This window comes from Artemia franciscana, chromosome 1 (genome assembly GCF_032884065.1).
Source record: "Artemia franciscana chromosome 1, ASM3288406v1, whole genome shotgun sequence".
Lineage (NCBI taxonomy): Eukaryota > Metazoa > Arthropoda > Branchiopoda > Anostraca > Artemiidae > Artemia > Artemia franciscana.
The window spans coordinates 26,945,971-26,967,013 of record NC_088863.1 but is presented as its reverse complement, the minus strand read 5'-3'; the positions used below and the strand labels follow the sequence as shown (position 1 = coordinate 26,967,013).

General features: G+C 35.2%; 3 protein-coding genes across 5 annotated transcripts in view; 2 read left to right on the top strand and 1 right to left on the bottom strand.

Annotated features, from left to right (window-relative positions):
* The window catches only part of LOC136027704 (uncharacterized), an 84,963-nt gene extending 81,189 nt beyond the window's left edge, over window positions 1-3,774 (bottom strand). The window contains exon 1 of one of the 2 annotated variants that reach the window (XM_065705157.1): window positions 3,699-3,774. The gene's annotated coding sequence lies outside the window, so the exon portion shown is untranslated. The other variant, XM_065705159.1, reaches the window with a different exon arrangement.
* A 6,345-nt stretch (window positions 3,775-10,119) lies between these two features.
* LOC136027664 (muscle M-line assembly protein unc-89-like) overlaps window positions 10,120-21,043 on the top strand; it is a 38,196-nt gene continuing 27,272 nt past the window's right edge. The window contains exon 1 of one of the 2 annotated variants that reach the window (XM_065705110.1): window positions 10,120-10,307. The gene's annotated coding sequence lies outside the window, so the exon portion shown is untranslated. Of the gene's footprint in view, window positions 10,308-18,712; window positions 18,921-21,043 lie in introns of those variants that run through there. The other variant, XM_065705118.1, reaches the window with a different exon arrangement.
* Window positions 14,911-16,008, top strand: LOC136026841 (uncharacterized). Its single transcript, XM_065703592.1, has one exon. The coding sequence runs from the start codon at window positions 14,911-14,913 to the stop codon at window positions 16,006-16,008; it is 1,098 nt and encodes a 365-aa protein (XP_065559664.1).

Below are 21,043 nucleotides of genomic sequence, written 5' to 3'. Positions count from 1 at the left end.
TTGCCGTAACACCACGATCCTCCTGGGAATATGTCTAAGTCATACATTTTGTCTGTTGCTTACGTAGTCTTTTATAGGGAAGTATACATACATTTTATGAGTGGGGGAGATTTTCTGCTAGTAAAATTTTTCACGGGGAGAATTTCCAATGAGAGGGAAGTTTCTACGGGGTGAAATTTTCAAGAGAAATTTAACACCAAGGGAATTTGCTAGAATTCTTATACGAAGTTTTACCGTAAAAAGCAGGGCGATGAGGGAGGGACAATCCCTTTCATATACAGAATATTTTCTGTTCTTTTTAAGTTGGAAGATATACTATCAACCATAAGTTGTCGAGCCAGCTCTTACTAGGTTTTATTTCTCGTTTAAATCTCTTTAATTGCATCTTCAAGATAGATCATTGGCAGGTGGTGAGAACTCCTTGATGTGGCTGAATTAGCGCATTGGATGTTTCCTAAATTTGTGAAGATACATTTGTTATATGGTTTTAAGATATATTAAATAAAAAAACATTTTTTTTTACTGAAAGTAAGGAGCGACATTAAAACTTAAAACGAACAGAAATTACTCCATATATGAAAGGGGCTGTTCTTTCTTCAATATCCCGCTCTTTACGCTAAAGTTTGACGCTTTCTCTCCACTCCATTTTTTAAAACATTCAAAAACTTTAGCGTAAAGAGCGGGGTGTTGAAGAGAGAACAGCCCCTTTCATATACGGAGTAATTTCTGTCCGTTTTAAGTTTTAATGTCGCTCCTTACTTTTAGTTAAAAAAACTTGTTTTTTATTTATTTAATTTCTGAACGTTTTTGAATTAAAGCATGTTTTGATTTTGGCTCTCCACACTGGAATAATTAAAACGAAATTTGCCTATATTTTTTTTTTTGGCTAAATGTTTTTCTCATAGTTTTGATCGGATAATTTTAGAGAAAAAGGAGCAGAGGAGGCCTAGTTACCCTCCAATTTGCGGCTACTTAAAAAGGCAACTAGAACTTTTAATTATTTACGAACGTTTTTGTAACTTACGAATTAACTTACGTAACGAACTTCTATATTCGTATGTTTTTACTACTTATATGAGGGGGTTCGCCCCCTCGTGAATACCTCGCTCTTCATACTAAAGCTTATATTGTGTCCCAATTCCTTAAGAATGGCCCCTGAATCACAAAGACCGTAGAATAAATAGTTGAAAATACTAAAATACTTTAGCGTAAAGAGCGAGGTATTAGAAGGAAGTGAACCCCTCATATGCGTAATAATTTCTGTTCGTTTTAAGTTTTAATGCTCCTCATTACTTTCAGTTGAAAAGTTTTTCATATTTTTAAAATGCTGGAAAATTTTGCGCCCCCTTCATGGAAATTCTCTTCCCCCATGGAAACTTTTCCCCACAATCGCTCAACCTCCCCCAACCAAAAAAATCACCTGAAAGCGTCAATACACTTCCCAAAAACCATTACTACATGTAAACACTGGTCAAAGTTTGTAACTTACAGTCCCTCCCACGGGGACTATGGGGGAGTAAGTCGTCCTCAAAGACATAGTTATTAGGTTTTTCGACTAAGTTGGATAAAATGGCTATCTCAGAATTTTGATGCGGTGAATTTAGGAAAAAAATGAGCGTGGGAGGAGGCCTAGCTGCCCTCCATTTTTTTGGTCACTTAAAAAAGGCCCTAGAACTTTTAATTTCCGTCAGAATGAGTCCTCTGGCGACATTCTCGGACCACTGGGTCGATACGATCACCCCTGGAAAAAAATACGGCAAAAAAAAAAAACGAAATTCAACATTTTTGTAGATAGTAGCTTAAAACTTCTACTATAGGGTTCTCTGATACGTTGAATCTGATGGTGTGATTTTCGTTAAGATTCTATCACTCTTAAGGGGTGTTTTCCCCTATTTTCTAAAATAAGGCAAATTTTCTCAGTCTCGTAACTTTTGATGGGTATAACTAAATTTGATGAAACTTATATATTTAAAATCAGCATTAAAATTCGATTATTTCGTTGTAACTACTGGTATATAAAATTCCGTTTTTAAGAGTTTCGGTTATTATTGAGCCGGGTCGCTCCTTACTACAATTTGTTACCGTAAACTGTTTGATTAAATTTGTTTTAAGCATTTGAAATTCACTCATGTGAGCGTCTTCACCTCAAAGCAGCCCAGTCTTCAAATGACAGCTAAATCTTTCATTCAGAAAAGGGGCGGATCCAAGGAGGGCACGGGAGCACCCCCCCCCCATGACATGATGTTGTATTTTTGGTTGGGACTGCTTGCTCTGGTTTGGGCCTGGACGAAAGTAATTTTTCTTTGTAATTGATTTTTAATAGTTGAGTTTTTCATAAATTTTTCAATATTAAGACTGTTTTTTTTTTTGTAAACCAGTTTGAAAGAAGATTTTAGTCACTTTGTGCGGTCTTTGTTAAGTTTTACTAATGTCGCATACCGCCAAAAATTATTTAATTAAATTTAGGTTTATCAACGGAATCTGTCCGTATTACTGCAAAAACCAACTGCAAGGCGAAGATCTTCATTTTGTAGTAACAAGGAGGAGAAATTAAAATCATAACTTCTTTTTACTGTCAAAAATTTGTTTTTGAGTCTGTCTTGCTATGGCACTAAGGCAAAGAAATTGATAGGCCTATCATTACTTTTTTGGTAGTCTGTTTTGGTTTTTTGGGTTTGCTTGTTTTGCAAAGAGGGATGGCTTTTACAACACAGCCTAGTAGTTTTTTAGCGAATTTGTATAATAGAAAATAAATGCATGAGAAGCGCAAAATTTATTAATTTAAGTTTTTGTGAGAAATGATGGCCACTTTACTGCCTATTTTCATCTAATCAAAGCTCCGCATTATACAACATATCACCTCCTCTGTTCATCTTAAAACATTAAAATAAAGGCCAAACTCTTCAATACTTTAGACCATTTCCTCTACCCTACGGCGCATAATTGTTGAGGTTCCCTTTATTTTGCGGGCATTTTTTTGTTTGCAAGTTTATCTAAGCAACCTATTGTGAACCCCCCCCCCAAAGAAAATCCTGGATCCACTATTTTCTCTCTGAAAATCCAATTTAAAATAACAAATTTCAAGACATTAAAATGTCTAATAACCAGACAAAGAGCCTGAGTCATAGATCTCAGCAAAGAATATCTAAACAGGTTTTTCGGAAGTGACTCAGAAAAAGCAAGTCTCTGACTGAGATCGGGTGCTCGAGAGACCCAGTATTGGGCATGTTGCAATCTAATCAAAAATTCTGCCCAGGAATTAGTCTGTGACTGAGTACCGGTGGGTTTACCCTATTTGTAAAGGTCATCAAAGGTCAGGGCTCTCTAGAGGAAGAAGGAGTGGAGGTAGTTGTTTCAAAGTACCTTCCCAGGACATACTTTAGTCTGTAGATTCATCCCTGAAAGTTTCATTTTTTTTAACCTAAACCCTTTCTGAGATAGCAAGAAGTCAATTAATTAGAATTTTACCAATAATCCAATAAAAACAGAATGAGATAAAAATTACGCCGCAGTAAAAAGGTTCTTAGTGAAAATTGAAATAGGTGTAAAATTCTAGCTTAAGGGCTTTTTATTATGCCTATCAGGGAAAATAATTGCTGGGTGAATCTAGGGATTACAATGAAACTTCAAAATCCTTAAGAGATCAAAGTAACTAGATTATTCACGGGATAGCAATTGTAAGCTTATTCAAAAATTACAGTAGCTTTGAATTCTTTCTCCTTAAGTCACACTAAAAAGGTTTATATTTAACGCAATAATATTACACTGTTGCCAAATGCTTTCTTCACAGCCTAAACATTTCATCATATTCGCTTTAGTTTTTAGGTGAAAACAGGGCCCATTTTCGGGAAGATGGTAGCTAAATTTAATTCGTCAGTAGTCCTTATGAAAACAACAATCCTTTTAAAAAACTATGATTCCCTCCACCAGGTGAACCTATACCAAATAACAAAAATCCATCTTGACAAGCCTCTCAAGTCAGACATAAGATTTTACTACACGTTATTTAATCCACCAAATATTTTACTTGAACATACCCTATCATCTACCCAAAGGCTTATACAAGTAATAAGCAAACACAAAACGGATGGTCAGTGCTTTTAATGCAAGTTGAACTTATGGATTTTTTATGTCATTTTCTTTTTAAGAAAAAATAGTCAATTTCTAATAATAATAATAAAATAAAAAACCACTAATAATAAAATTATTTCGTTTATTGCTGATTCCCAAAAGGTTCCAAATTGGACACCACGAAAACTTATCGTCGGTGCTTGGACGATGAAAGAACACGCTGGGTTGATTTTGGCGGTGTGCTACCTGTGCCATAAGTGTACCGGCGCGTGTACTGATAGTCTGGTCTGTTTATATTTCACCTTATGTTTTTGCATTGATTTTTGGATTTAAATGGGCTATGTAGGCAAACTTCCAAAATAACTTTTTTAAAGTCTATAGATATTAATTTCTAACTAGAAAATGGAAATAAGAGCTTACATACCAAGTAGGTAGTAATGCATTCAAGGGGAAGACCGTAGCCGGAACCTCCCAGAAATTTCTCAAGATTATTTTGTAAGAGGATTATTCTCTTAGCATAGTTTGATAACTTATTTGAAGACGCTAACAGTTATAAGAAATTTTCCTTTTATAGATGTTATGTTGCTCTTATGCATCTATTAAGATTATTAAACTCTTCATGTCAACGAACTATAAGAAAGGAGTGACTTGGTCAAGTAGATTAAACTCTTGAAAAACAAAACTTAGAACAAGAGATATATGAAAAGAGTTCACTTTTTATTCTTACTCTAAATATTTAAAATTCATTAAGCTTAACGCTACTCGTCAAAAGCTACGATTCTGAGAAGAATTTGTGGCTTTTGAAAAAGAGGGAAACGCCCCCAACAAATAACGGTATATCAACGAAATTTGCACCATCAGAGTTAACATATTAGAAAACCCTACTGTAGAGGTTTCAAGCTCTTTTCTGTAAAAATCTGCCCCAAAGAACAAGTCACGGTATCTCAATGAAAATTGCACCGTCAGAGTTAACATATTAGAAAACCCTACTGTAGAGGTTTCAAGCTCTTTTCTTGAAAAATCAGGAATTTTGATATGTATTTCCCAAAAGATTGATCACAGATGTGTGTTTATTTGTTTTGTTTTCGAAGGGATGATCGTAACAAGCAAATGGTCCTAGAAGACTAGAAGAGAGCTCTTTTTAACAGATATTAGGAGTTCTGCTCTTCTTAGCTGACCAAAATGAAAAAAGGACAACTAGCCACCCTAACATATCTCTGTTTTTCCCAAAGTCATCCGATCAAAATTTTGACATAGCTATTTTGATCAATACAGCTGAAAGATCCAAAAACTATGTCTTTGGGGGTGACATGACCCTCAAATTTTAAGGAAAGGGCTGTAGGTTATGGAATTTGCCTATTGTTTACACATAGCATTGCAATTGGGATGTATACAGACGTTTTTGTGACCTTTTTGTTTTCTTCATAGAGAAGATTTTCCAGGGGAAGAATTTGTCGATTGGAAAGTAGTTTTTGACGCTGAATTTATAGGACAAATTTCACAAGGGGGAATTTGGCAATATTCCTACATAAAATTCTTTTTATTAGTCATAATTTCTCTTTGGCGACTTGTACCTGGTTTGTACCTGGGAATGTTATGGTGGAATTGTCTGGGGAAATTTTCAGTGTAGTTGGAATTATCAACTTTTTTCCGCGTGGGGTGGTATTTTCCATGGGAGATACTCTCCATGGAGGAAATCTCAGCAGGAGCCATTTTCTGTCAGGGAGAGGGTTCATCATGCTTTCCAGCATGATTTCAAAAACGATCAGAAGTTAAAAAAGCCTTTTTATTAAATGCAAAAATTAATTTTTTTTTCATATAAAAGTAGGCTAACGAGACTTTCACAGACGGATTTGTCAGAGAATATTTCCCGAGGGTAATTTCCAGAGAGGACGGAATGGCCTGGAGGTATTTCTCGGGAAGTTTCTACACGGGAGAAACTAACGATGAAGAATTATTTCGTAGGGAGAATTCTCCACTGAGAGGGATACGGATTTCCCGGCATTATTTGAAAAAAGGTAAGAAATTAAATTAAGAAAAGTTTAAACATTTAAAAAAAGTTTTACATTTGGTCCCATTCTTGAAAACAACTCCTGAAGCAAAAGAGCCGTTTAATTTGAATAAGAAGCCTTTTATAAAGAACTAAGAAAAAACTTCAACGTAAATAACAGGGGATTGAGGAGGGGCAAGTCCCCCATGCCGTATAGGGAATAATTTCAGTTCATTTTAAGTTATAATTTTATTCCTCACTTTCAATATAATTTTTTACTTTTAGTTAAAGAATTAGTCTTTTTTTTGTTTATTCAGTTTTAAGATCATTCCCATGTCATTAGTCGTAATTCGTCATTCCCTCGATCACTTCAGCACTGTGCTGTAGTTTCAACCGTATTTCATTGATTTTTTTTAATATTCGATAAAGGAATATTAGTTTCTGTCTTTCAAGTGACTCTGAGTTTAGAGGAAATCAGGGAGGGGATAGTACCTTCAATAGTTGTTTTTTTTTTTGCTTTTTTAATGCAGATGAAAACTTCAACTAAGATCAAATTCTAAGTTAAGAATATTTTTAAGAAGTCGTGAGTTGAAATTCAATTCTTGAAATCTTGCAACCAAAGCCATATTTTGCAAAATTTATTTTATTGGTCATTACTCGACTTTGGTGAAAATCAATGCAGAAGTTATGGATTTGATAAGTGAATAACCTCTTTAACATTGGAAACATATTTTAATTTCCCAGTTAAAATGGGTTGTCTTGGCAGAACTACAAAACTCCAAAGATAACCAATTTTGCATTTTATCCTGTCTGTTTCAGAACATTCACTTGGATTTCAGATAAAAAGAGAAGAACCCAATTAAAATTTCGTGTGCCGAATCGTTGACTTTTTTCAAACTTGCTTTATGGTTAAAGACGTTAATTTGGCTTTAACTATATTTAATAATTAGACATATCACTACGTCCAACTTACGTAGAACTACGTACGCTACGTACAAATTGTACCACTAAATTTTGTTCCTTTACTACCGGGTCTTGGAATCGGTATCAAATTGAATTAAAATTTCGGACTCTTTGAGATTCCACTGTAGTTACTGTGTTTTTTTCGGATGAATAAAAAAAAATTCACAAAACAAGTTTCTAAAAGAAAAGTAAAGAGTTTCATTAAGCCAAGAATGAGCAGAAATTAAGTCAAATAATTTTCCAAGCGTAAAACTGCCACAAATCACTATCAATAAGTAAATGAAACTGAAAACGAACAGAAATTACAATAAATAGCAGTCAAACTCAAAACGAGCAAACATTAAAACGAGTTGGGCTCATGACCCCCATGCTTTCTCAATACCAGAACATAATTTGAGCTTTACTGAAAAGAGCAAAAAAACAAATGACAGTGGATTATCAGTTTAATTGACACGTACTAATATTTATTCCATAAAGTTTTGACAATTTTTATTTATGAAAGTAAGAGAAGTGAAAGTATTTAAAAAGTATTTTGTTCTCAGTAAAGCACCAATTATGTGCATACTACTGCTAATAGTACTGCTACTGCCACATTTACTACTACGACTACTACTACTACCTCTTCTATTGCGCTTACTTCTAGGGCTAAGAGCATTGAGATGAAAATTTCAAGAAGCATATGAATATAAAAGTTATCAATGGGCATATCAGCAATGTCCTAGCAATATCTAATAGTATTAAGTTGAAACTTCTAGGACTTGATGAGAGGGATGTTCAACTGACCAAACGACAATAGGTTAATACTACTGTTACTAGTAGTACTACTGCTATTCAATACTATTACTAGTAATATCGACACTACTACTGTGACTAATATTACAACTATGCCTAAGGGTGTGGAGGTAAAATATTCAAGAAATTATGAGGAGGAAGATGAACTGAATCAGAACACGCTCTTTGTATGCAGGTTTTCAAACGAGTTAAAACACCAATATCTTAGGAACAGTTTGGGGTGTGAAGTTGAAACTAACAGGGCTTGTTATGAGGGATGTTGAACTAACCAAAAGAAAATATGTGCATCCTAATTCTACTGCTTCTACTCATACTAATGCTACTGTTACTTTTACTACTACTCCTATTACTACTACTGCCACTAAAGCTTAGGCTATTACAATTAATTTTGCTGCTACTACTACTACAAATCCCCCTCTGAAATTTATGATCACCCATATATAAGACCCATATATGCCCCAAGGGTAAAACATGAAATGATTTCCCTGGGGGCTGTTGGGTGCTTGCCATCCTCAAAGACACAATTTTTTGATCTTTCAATTATGCTGAACAAAATGGCTATATCAAAATTTTGACTAGATATGTTTGAGCTTGAGCTTGAAGAGCTTGAGCTTGAAGGGGAAATGATGAGCTTGAAGTGGGGAAGGCTGCCCTCCAATAGCTTTTGACTATTGAAAAGGGCACTTGCCTTTTCAATTTCTAATCGAATAAGCCATTTTCGAAGTTTCTAGGATAACTTCTATACAAACTACCCTGGTCTAAAAAAACAAAAGACGAGAAAATTAAATAATGCATTGTGCCCACATCATTCTTTACACAGGCAGCACTATCGCGCAGCCTATGACATTGTCACGATTTGAATAAAATATTTTTGAATTCTGCTTAGTTTCATTAGTTTTTCATCCAAATGTTAGGTGCTTTTCTTAATTTTTATGATTAGTTTTCTCATCAAAATACTGTTTTATTGCTTTCAATTAGAAAATTTGGTCTCGACATAAAAATTGTCAGATTGTTACCATTTGTCAAAGAACTTTTCTTTCGAAGCGTCTGAGAATACTACATAATTCCGGAATGCCAGTGTATCTACATGCGAGAATCATTCCTTTACTTCTGAGCCAAAACATTAGCCAACTACGCCAAATTTATACTCGAGATTAATTCATTCTGCATATTTTTCAGAGAGTGAGAGGGAAAGAGAGCTATAGAGACATAGATAAGAGCAGAAGGCGAGAGACAGAGGAACAAGTTTAAACTGCAGTATATTCATAATGCTTTAAAGTAATTCTGGAACAGACACAGAGAACATAAGCTTAACTTGTATTCTTTTTGTAAAACAACTATTGAACTGTTTTCGTAGACATGTTGAACGACAACACAAAAATAAGGGGTAGAAAAACCCTCTTATAAATCTTTTGATGATAATATCAGTATCTAGATGGAAATGCTAGCAAAATTAATTATTTTTTGTATGATTTTAGAGCCAAGAGCGCAAGACTTGGCTTGAAAATCAGTGTTGAGAAGACAAAGTCTCTCAGAGTGGGAATAAGCGAAGATCACGAGGTGATTTTTGATACCCATAAGATCATGAGATGGATAGCTTCACTTACTTAGTTTGTTTGATCAGTAAGTTTGGTTGATAGAGTGAGAGCACAAAAATAGAATAGCTCAAATGTTTTGGCACAGTAGAAAAAGCTTAGAAAAATATAAAGATAAGCATATGTACTCAGATCAGAATGTCGAAGGCCTAAAGGACCACGTATCGCTCTGAGGCATAGGGGCTCCAAAAGAAGAAGGAGGATCTATTAGGTGTTTTCCAGAGGGTATGCCTACGGATTATTTAGTTTAAATGTCTAACTGATTGCATTTTAAACCGTAAGTGGTACTACTAACAGGTTGATATGGCTAAAAATCTTTCTGCAGGTGAAGATTACATATTACTAAAGATTGTCTTTTTCGACCAACCGTCTAGCGCCAAACGAAAAGCATGTTATCCCGAAATAAGGTGGGAGGTGGTTGTAAGGAAGGATTGAATCGCAGTTGACACTTTTTGGGACGGTTTAACGAAAGAGGCTTTGAGTTGAACAGGATGGAGGAGTAGCACGAGCAAGCATGATGTCCTCAGAGGGCCTATTGATGTAGTGAGTTGTTAGTAGCAGCAGTAGCATAAGCGTAAGTTTCATTTGAAACGGCAACGAAAATACTACGAAAGTAGCGTACTTCGCAGCGGTGCCAAATACGAATAAAATCAACATCTAAAAATATCTGTAAAGAATTAAAAATTTACTTATTTCATCATCATATTTAAAGTGTTTGATAAATAAATCGAGATATTAAATATAAAATTCGAATCGCAAAGTATACCCTGCATTCAACATCTAACACTTCATATCTTCTTATATATGTATGCAAAACAAGAAACCCCCACAAATACAAATTCATGATTTAAAACTGGTTATTCTTCATTGTACTTAAATATAGGCTGCCAACCAAGGTAAGGAAAAAAACTGCCTAACATATTATGTTTCTTTGTATATAACTCAATTTTTTCAGGGCTGTTATAGTCCTAACCAGGGTAGAACCAATGACTTGATATAAAACCAATTGCATCTAGTCCTAGCCTAATCCTGATTGCCTAGGCCTATTTGATTTAACATGATCTTAAGGCATAGGCTGTTAACAATTCGATTTCAATGCTAGAAAATCTATATTTTGTTGAAACAAATTATTGATATGGCAAAGAAATAGGCTTACTTTTTGCTATCTTGGAAAGTGGTTAGGTTAAGAAAATGAAATGGTCATGGATAGATTAAAATTCTAGTTTTGTGACTTCTTGCTATGTTGGAAAGGGGTTAGGTTGGGAAAATAGACCCATCCCCAAAAGTTTCATTTTCCTAACCTAACCCCTTTCTGAGATAGGAAGAAGTCATTAAACTAGAATTTTACCATTGATAGATTTACAGATCAAAATATGTCCTTGGAGGTTTTTTGAAGTACAGACCTCCACTCCTTCTCCTTTTAGACAGTACTGACCTTTGATGACCTTGATATATTCTTTGTTGTAAAAGTAAAACTATTCAAAATAAACTGTTTGCTTTAATTAAGTAGCCTAGATAGAAACTGCTTTCAGCATCACATCTTTGCTCAATCCCAATTTATGAGGTTTCAAAGATCTGTAAATACATTTCCTTAATTTAGAGAAAAATCCATTATTATGGCTTAAAATTCTACTAAAATAAAAGGAAGTGCATTGGTAAAATTATGGCAGTTCATATAACTGGCTTATCAAAAAAGTGAATATACCACTTGATGCCTTTTTTTATGTGTATTATGAGCATAATAATTGTTTGCTGTAAATTCAAATTTAAGCACTTTTTAACCTAACCCAACCTAACCTTATTATAAATAATTTTAGTACTAAGAAAATCTAGCAGTATTTTTTCAAAAATGATGGAAAAAGATGGTGCTGAGAAAACATAGTATTATTTTGTAGGAAACAAGCAATAACTCATACTTTAATTGAAACATTGTCATTTTTAAGAGCTCAAAAAGTGCTGAATTTTGAATTTGAGGTAGAAGCAATTATTATATTAATAAAGAATATAAAAAAAAGACAACAAGTGGTATGTTCACTTTATTGGTAAGTCAGTAATATGAACTGTCATAATTTTTGAAAATTCATCATTTTTAAGAGCTTAAAAAGTGCTTAAATTTGAATTTACAGTAGAAGTGATTACTATATTTGTAAAGAACATAAAAAAAAGCATTGAGTGGTATATTCACTTTATTATTAGTAAGCCAGATAGAACTGCTATAATTTTACCATTGCATTTTCAAGACTGGAACAAGAAAGATCAAAAACAAAAAATTAAGGCATTATGTTGTTTTGTCCAAATTTCAATAAGTATAGACCTGTCAAATGGGCAAATGTATAAGGCTTAGAAAGCAGAAGAGGGTGAACATATATGCTTGGTAATATCTTCCCAGAGTATTTTTTTGTCCTGGATTTATTTTTGAAAGCTTGGTTTTCCTAACATGACCCCCTCCAAAAATAGGCTAGTAAAAAGTAGCTAAACTAGAATTTTACTTCCACCTTTACTCTTCTGTATAAAGCAGGATAATGTGCATTACAGCTTATTTTCTGCTCATATTTGATCCCAAATCACTGTTAAAAGCATAAATTGTAGCTAAACTTATAATTATTTACCTTTATCCTGGTTTATTTTAGTATGTTCCATAATTAAATTCCAATTACATTGTAATTCCTTTAAACTTTTTATGTACAACTTGCTTTTGCTGCCTATGGTAGCCTATATTAAAAATGAGTTTATGATATCACTACACAACCATTTGTCATCTGTCTGCATAAATATAATTGCTTAAGGGTATCCTTATGCAAATGAAGTATTTTTGAATTGAAAGCTGTAACATAGTATTAAACATAGTATTATCTCAGCATAGATCTTGAATTTGAAGAGAGCTCAAATAACAAAAACTTCAGAAAGAAACTGAGAGGAATAATTATCTCAAGGAAAGGATTTTTTAAGTGTTTCCTCCAAGAAAAATTAAAAAAATTCGTTAATAATAGTTGATGACTTAAGTGAATATCAAATTTGATCTGGGCTAGAATAATTTATTATTATTTATTTTATTCATCACCCACTTTACAAACTAGAGGTTAAGTGGAGTAAATACAGAAGAAAAACAAGAAACAAAGTTAATCACATACAGAAAAAAAACCCCCAATAAGGCAATGAAAACATCCTAGCCTATAAGGTTAGGATGTACCTAATACCTAGGCACTTAAAGCCTATAAGGTTAGGATGTACCTAATACCTAGGCACTTAAATAGCTAGCTGGGCACATAATTTTTTTGAAAACACCAGTAATATCTGTTGCACAATACTTTTTAACCAGTTTTGTATTCCAATAAGAAAAAGGCAGATATAAAAGAAATTTGCAGTACCAGTAACAATTGATACAAATATGTTTTACATCACTGGTCAACAGAAGTGGCTGAATACCAATACAGAAGAGTACAGAATGATCACAAAATTTTGAGTAAAGCCAAGTTAGTGCTCTTCTCCTATAGTATCCATGATTTGCCACAATCTTAGAGTTACTGAGCCTCAGTTTATCACTAATATCTTTGACAGTACAAGACTGGAGAGAATTCATAGAATTGCAAACAGTTATGCCAACAAAACAATTTAACACAGGGAATATATTGGTACCAGCAGGATATCCATCCTTAAACTGCTGGGGATAGGCGATTTGAGTATCTGCACTTCCCACAGGTCCAAATTCCTCCCCCCCCCAAGTTCTGAAAAAAAAGAAAAAAAGGGCAGCATTTTTTTTCTCATATCATGCCGCCACCTAGCAAAATTAAGGCCACATCAAGTAGACGACCAAAAAGGACTCATATAAGTCCAAAAAAAGGATCTGACAATTGTCTTGCCTGCAATATTGCCTTAGAAAATGATTTTTATGCCATTCTTTGTGATGGGTGTGACAAGTGGATATATACTGAGTGTCTAGACATGCCTGAACCTGAATATCTGCTTATCACGAAAATCTCCTGATGTGTAGATATTTGTATCAAGTGCCCAGCATGTAAATACAGATCAACATCTGTTAATACTCAAAATCCAAGTGTTGAGAATATCATAAAAGCTACAATAAATAGCATGAAAAATGAGATCATTGATAAAATCCCATCTCAAGCAGCCTTTCAAGAAATTGTCCAAGCATCTTTAAAAGACTTGGAAACATCACTAAAAGCTGAAATCTCACAAACTGAAAATCACAAGTGTCAGCCCTGGAAACCCAGGTGTCCCAAAATGCTTGCTCTCTGAAATGCGTTCTGAAGTCCAGATGGTAGTTCTTCAAGAGACAACAAGCATCAAAGCCGATCTTACCCAGCATCTTTATAGTGAGATCCAGCGCCACTTTTCTGAAGAAAGGGACAGACAATGTAGAGCCCTTAACATTGTTGCGTTTGGGATCCCTCCACAACCCAATGACCAACTATTCATCAAGTCTTATATTGATCAAAAGTATAAGCTCAGAGACTTTCACATCAATAATGTGAAAGACTTCCAATCCCTACTAACTCTGCCATCTGCATGCCCTCCTCCTGTCCTTTTTACTGTCCCAAGCCTGTACATCAATAGGTCAATCATCAACTGCTCCTGCAAGCTCCACAAGGATATACAATTTTGTGGTGACACATCCAAGACAGAGAGAAACAGGAGAAAGGCTTTAGTTGAGGAGTTGAAAAGAAGAATAAGCTCAGGTGAGCCCAACCTCATGATCTTCAAGGGCCAAATCATTCCAAAAAACAAGGCTACTCATCACAGTTGGGAAGCGCCACCCCGGCCCCCTCCAAAGCAATCCACGATGGAAACCTAGTTATATCATTGCATCTTCATGTAAATAGTTTTGTTTCTCCAGTGCTTCATTTTGATAAATTGTCAGTTGATATTTCTTGTGAAGCTTCATCCAATCCTTCTCCAAATGTTTCCCATGTCAATTTAAGTGCTATTTCTGCTAATGTTAATTCAAATGTTATATCTAATAATTTGCTCGTGTAATGTCAGAATTCAGCAGATTCAAGTTTTTCAAGTATTATATCTGATGTTACCTCTGAGTCTCTACAGCCAAATTTCCCAAGTCAGAAGCCCCTTTCTGGAAATACTTTCCATGTTCTTTCAAGCAATGTTGACTTTCTGACAAATAAGCTTCTAGAATCCGGTGTGCTTCTTAGGGAAGAAGCAGCAGATATTGCAAGTTTTGTTGAATTGTTACCAAAACATAGTTTTTTGGCGTTTACTGAAACATCCCTACAGATCTCGGGATATCAACTATTTAGCAACTTGGAACACTCAAATTGTCAAACAGGAGTTGGTGTTTATGTAAGAGATAATATCCAGGTTAGTGTTGTAAATCCTACTATGCTTGATATATCTTTGATAGAAAGTGTATGGCTTGATATATCCATTGCTAATAAAAATTTGTGTCTTGGGTGCGTTTATTGAAGTCCAAGTGCTCCTTCCCTTGAAGATAGTGAATTGGCCCTCAAAACTATCATTGATGGAATGACATCTTCAATATCCCTTCCTAGCTCATTTGAGTTAATAATCACTGGAGACTCTAATTTTCCTGCAATTGAGTGGGTTGAAGGAACTGGACATATTTCATCTAATAGTAGTGACTCACCTTTTTTATCTTGCCTATCAAATAATTTTCTTCATCAGACTATTGATAAGCCTACACGCTATAGAGCTGATCAGAATCCCTTGCTGTTAGACCTTGTCATTTTGCGTGATACTGATTCCCTCATTTGTAATGATTATTTACTGCCAATTGTTAGTAGTGACCACCTAGTTATTCTGTCTGTGTTGTCCCTAAATAGTCGTCCTCAGACTTTCACCGACTATGAGGCAATACAGCAGGAACTTTCATCTGCAAGCTGGTCAATGCTTATCACCAGTGACATCAATGAGTCATGGTTAAATTTCAAAAAAACTCTACTTGCTCTTGAAAAGAAACGTTCCAGGGTTATTTTTAGGAAACAGCCCAAAACACTTCCCTTCCTCACTAAGGAAGTTAAGAAGCTGATTAACCAGAAATCTAGAGCTTGGAAACGGTATATGAAGAAGAGGAACCAGGAGACCCTGTCATTTTATAAGGCAGTACAGAATCATGTAACAGATTCTGTAAAAAAGCTGAAATCTGCCTACAACAAAAAATTAGCTTCTGAGATCAAGTTAAACCCAAAATCTTTTTGGAGACATGTCTCTTCTAAAAACCCAAATCATCATACTATTCCTGACCTTGTTGACCACAGTGTACTACACTCATCTCCAATAGATAAGGCTGACATTCTAAATGCACAATTTGCTTCTGCCTTTACCCAAAATTCAGGCACCTCCTCACCAGATCCTCCATTGTATGAAGTGCTTTTCCCTATGCCTGATCTGTCAGTAAGTGAAGTAATGGTTTTCAATAGCCTTGAGAAGCTTGATGTAAATAAGTCAAAGGGACCAGACGGTGTTCATCCACGTCTTCTTAGGGAGTGTCGAAAAGCTCTCAGCTACCCCCTGTGCATGCTGTTCCGGTTATCTCTTCAAAATGGGGAACTACTGCATGATTGGAAAACATCTTATATAACCCCAATCCATAAAAAGGGATGAAGAGACTCAGCAGAAAATTACTGTCCTATAAGCATCACCTCTGCAGTTGTTAAGGTGCTTGAGAGATTTGTTAATAAAGCTCTAATTGAACATCTTGAGGTCAATATTATCCTTTCCACATCACAACATGGATTCAGATCTGGTAGATCTGTGGACACTAACCTTATCCAAACATATGAATTAGTGACTACACTGCTTGATGAGGGTTTTCCTGTCGACATGATTCTTCTTGATCTGTCCAAAGCATTCAACAAAGTTTGTCATGAATTTTTCATAATCAAATTGAGGGCTGCAGGTGTCAACGACGGTGTTGTACAGTGGATTATGGGCTTGCTTTCTGAAAGATCACAGAGTGTCAGAGTTTTTGATTTGCAAGGAACTCCTCATTTCTCTTCTCCCACAACTGTATTAAGTGGCGTGCCCCAGGGCACTATTCTTGGACCAACACTTTTCAACTTCTATGTTAACGAACTACCCACCCTTCTTTCAAATTTTATTACCCTTTACTCTGATGACTCAAAACTAGTTGGAAAACTCCCTCTTGGCGACTACTCCCTCTGACCAGCAATCAATTCAAACAGATCTTGATAGTCTAGAAAGATGGGCCAAAATGTGGCTTCTGACTTTCAATGTTGACAAATGCCATGTAATCCATTTTGGCAAAAATAACAAGCATCATAAGTATTTCCTTCAAGACAACTTCCTTTCTGCTGTTTCCAATGAAAGAGATCTTGGGGTTATTGTAGATCACCAATTAAAGTTTAGCAGCCATGCTAAGTCTGTTTCATCTTCTGGAAATAAAACCCTCGGTATCATAAAAAGAACCATCTCCAGCCGACGCCCTAGAGTTCTTATGAAGTTATATAAGGCGCTTGTACGTCCACGCCTGGAGGTTGGAATGTCATTGGCAGCCCCTTTCTTCAAAAAAGATAGGAAGTTGCTTGAGGATGTCCAGCGTCGTGCCACTAAGATGGTTACCAACATGAATAAACTTCCATACAAAGAAAGACTACGTCGTTTGAAGCTGCCGACGCTGACATACCGACGGAAAAGGGGTGACATTATTTTAACCAAAAAAATCCTCTCTAAAAATACCCTTCCCGGTCTCTTTGCACAGCCCTTGCATTCTGGTACTAGAGGACATTCTTTGAAGCTCTCCATGCAGCGTTCCACAAGTAGACATAGAAGCCACTTCTTCAGCCAAAGAATCATCAATATGTGGAACCAGCTCTCTGAAGAAACAGTTTCTGCTACTTCAACTGACATGTTCAAGTCCCACCTTGATAGGGAATGGCTCTGCCAGGAATTCCTTTACATTTGGGAAGCTGCAGAGTCCTCCACAAGAGCCTAATCTAACAGCCACAATCTACACCAAACAAATTCTTTTTTCTCATGGAGCATCACAAGGATGGATAATCCTTATATTGCTTCAAGCTGCAATTTAAGGTAATTTAAGGTAATACTAAAATCACTACAGTATAGTGATTCTGAACAATTATTACTGCTAAAAACAAGAAACTTGAACTTGTCAATATTTAGGTACAGGCCAATATTGCAGAAAGCAGAATTAACTGACTTCACTGAATGGACAAGACTGAGTTTGACAAATCAGAAGATCATCTGCATAAGCCAGTTATGAGATATCAGATGGTCCTAGTAGGCATGTAGTCAATATTTTTGGTAACACATCTTCAATACAAGCATTAAAAATATACAGAGAAAGAACTCCCCCTTGTCTTACTCCACAACAAACAGGGATGTGACCAAAATAAGAATTATCTAATGACTTAAGGCAAAGGTAAGAATGGGAGTACCAAAAATGAAGCACATGAATTACCAATGGATTCCCTCCTCTCTGGCATGACACTGTCCATGCTTGAGTATGACAAACACTGTCAAATGCTTTAGACAAGTCTAGAATTGCAAAATGAAGTATGCAACAAGTGCAATGGGCCTCTTTTTACAAAGATGTCAAAGCATGTTGAGCATGCTGACAGCCTAGCCCAGACTTAAAACCAAATTGATTATCATCATTTAGAGCAAGCTTAGTGATATACAGTAGTAGGAGGTATTCAAAAAGCTTGCTAAGAGTACATGCTACAATTATGGGCCCATAAGAACTGCAAGAAACCAGATCTTTTCCTTTTTTAGAAGTGATATGATGCTACTGCATAAGAACAAATCAGGCACACACAAACTACAAAACACATTTGAAAAAAACAGTTGGAGATGAGATACCAGTTCAAAAGAAATTAGGAACAAGATTCAAAACACTAATCCCATCAAGATCCAAAGGTTTTGATTTTAAACTCTTAGTACCTTTAACAATAGCTGACTTTTCAACTGGAATCACATGTCTCTTGACATAAACACAACAACAATTTTTTTTGAGCAATCATGAGAAATGCTTATGCACTGTATAATTAACTTTCAAAAATATTTTTGAATATTGCTTGATCCAAGATGGACAAGGTATAATATCGCTAGAACCTGTATCTGGAAACTTGGCAGGATTTACCATTTTGCTACTCATTATTACTTTTTAGAAAAGTTTCACTGGAGTAACAAATGGTGTGAAGATGGCACTTATATTTGAGTTTTGTCTTTTGTTTTAGATCAAACACAGTACTTTGAGAAGGTCAACCACAGGCAGACCAGATTCTTAACCAGAATTTGGCCTTACTCTTGACTTTTTTCAGCATAGGATTACACTTCCAGATTGGTTTTTGGGTATTCCACCTGACACAGATCAGCAGGACAGCCACATCTTCAGCTTGCTCTATACATGAGATAATGTCACAATTATAGCAATTCAAATCAGCACAAGCATTGTCAAAAGTGGGGTATGTGTTTCTGCAAAGAAGATGGAAAGGGACACATTTGGTGGACAGTAGAGCTCCAAGTGTAGCAAGGTAAAGAGGCATGTTTGCACTTGACCAATCACGTTTTTTGAACCACTTATGCAACAGTGAAGGTTGGTCCAAGTATATGTCAGAAGTAACTGTAATATAAAAATACAGAGGTAAATGGTCATAATCTCTCTCATCTTTGTCAACATGTACTGCTGAAGTTTGTTATGAAGGATAGGAGATACAGTGGTCCAAACTTGAGATAGAACCACTACTGTGGATACATGTAAAACTGAAGATTTTTGTTAGTACCTTAAATCCTTAGGGTAGACACTGGAAAAGCACTTCCTTACGTGTCGAGGAAATGGTAATGTCACAGTTTAGGTTGCCTATAAGCACCCACTTGTATCCTAGTTGCTCAAGAATGAAAACTTCAGAAACAAATTTAGAGATGAATAAAGAAGAATACAACTGGAAAAAAGGGGATTGGATCTAAATTGTAGATTTTGTTCTTTAGTCCCTGAGACTTCACAACACCTTGTCTTTAGCTGCAGTAGTATTGCAAAGTCAGCAAATAAAACAAAATTTAGAGCTGGGTTGACTCTGGCTTAGCTTAGAGAGTCATGCCACTGACACCCATCTCAAACCAAATAACTATCCATGCCAAGAATCAAACCCATGCCCCTTGCAAAGGATTTCCAACCCAGCATACCAGCCACTTAGCTAGGGCAGCTAACATTTATCCTATGGGCCCTATTTTGGATCATCTGGTCTGGTTTCTGTGGGATTTTTAGAGTCCCTGCAAAAACAAGGCTTCTATATTTGGCAGTAGGCATAATATGTAACTTGTTCAGAAGGATAATTAAACTGGATAATAACTGGCTATTGGAACAAAGAATTACACCTAGCTTTCTTACAAACTGTTTAACCTAATCAAAATGCGCACTCCAAGAGAGCTCTGAGGAGAAATGAATTCCCAAAATGTGAATACAAAATTGACGCTCTTATGGCTTCTAAGGCTGGGTCTTGGAAAAAAGGTTGTCAAAAAGTTTGGAAAAGGCTAGAAAATACAATATATTCCTGTGGTTTACTATTTCCAAATACTTAAATTTAAATTTAACAATTAATTATCATCAAATACATAAGACCTTGACTTTCAATAAATTTTGTATTTAATTTTCCTTGGGAAACACCCTTTTATAAATATGCTTTTACAGATTCCTAAAGACAGCTATAGTTCAAAAGGAAAGTTGTACATTCTTTTACTTTTTGCTGGTGTATTAGCTTTAGTTTTTGCTGATTTTGTACCCGCATTTTTTTTTTTAATTTGGCAATGCTACCGCCAAACACTGCACATGGATGTCTTTTTATTAAAAATTGAATGCAAGATTCAACTTTCTTTTTGCAATATATGATTGTATAAGTTTTCATATAAGCAAGTAAAAAAAAAGAGTTCAAGTTCATTTTCAGCTCTCTTTGGAACTTCAAGATATCTACTTCAATGTGATCATTTTGATTTTTTTATTATTGTTTGGTAATTATTATTTTATTCAAGATCACCTGTGTTATGTATCCATCTAAAAGATCAATTTTTCTCAAAACACCTTTCTGCTTCACTATATGTACATATTATTTATGAGTATATCAGTAAATTTGTCATTCTGACTGTTGTTATTCTTCTGTAGTTCTACAATATAGAAAATACTAGTAATATATTTTAGAAACATGAAACATTCCGAAATGCTGAATTTAATTTTTGGGCCAAAATTTTCATGCTATTCATGTGGGGTCCTTGGGAAAATGTTTAGCCCTTCAGGTATTGAAGAAGTCTGGAAACTTTTTGTGAATCATTTTCTTATATGAATGTCTGCTGCTTGAAATTGAGCTGTTTCCATGAAAAATAATTCTTAATCAGGTGTCTGATCAAAATGTTTATATTTTGCAGACTTTAGTAAAATCAATATCTTAGCCCTCCAGGTATTGAAAGTCTTTTTGACTTAAAAAAAAAAATGTATCTAATAATACTGGCCTGCCATTGATGTTGCAAAAATAAATTGTTCTGAATAAGAAAACGAATTCTTAGGAGTGGTTATAAGGATGAACTAACAATACAACCAATTTAATAATACAAACAAATGCATACGTTTTTCCTTACCAAACTGCTTCAGAGTTACCATAAAAAAAAA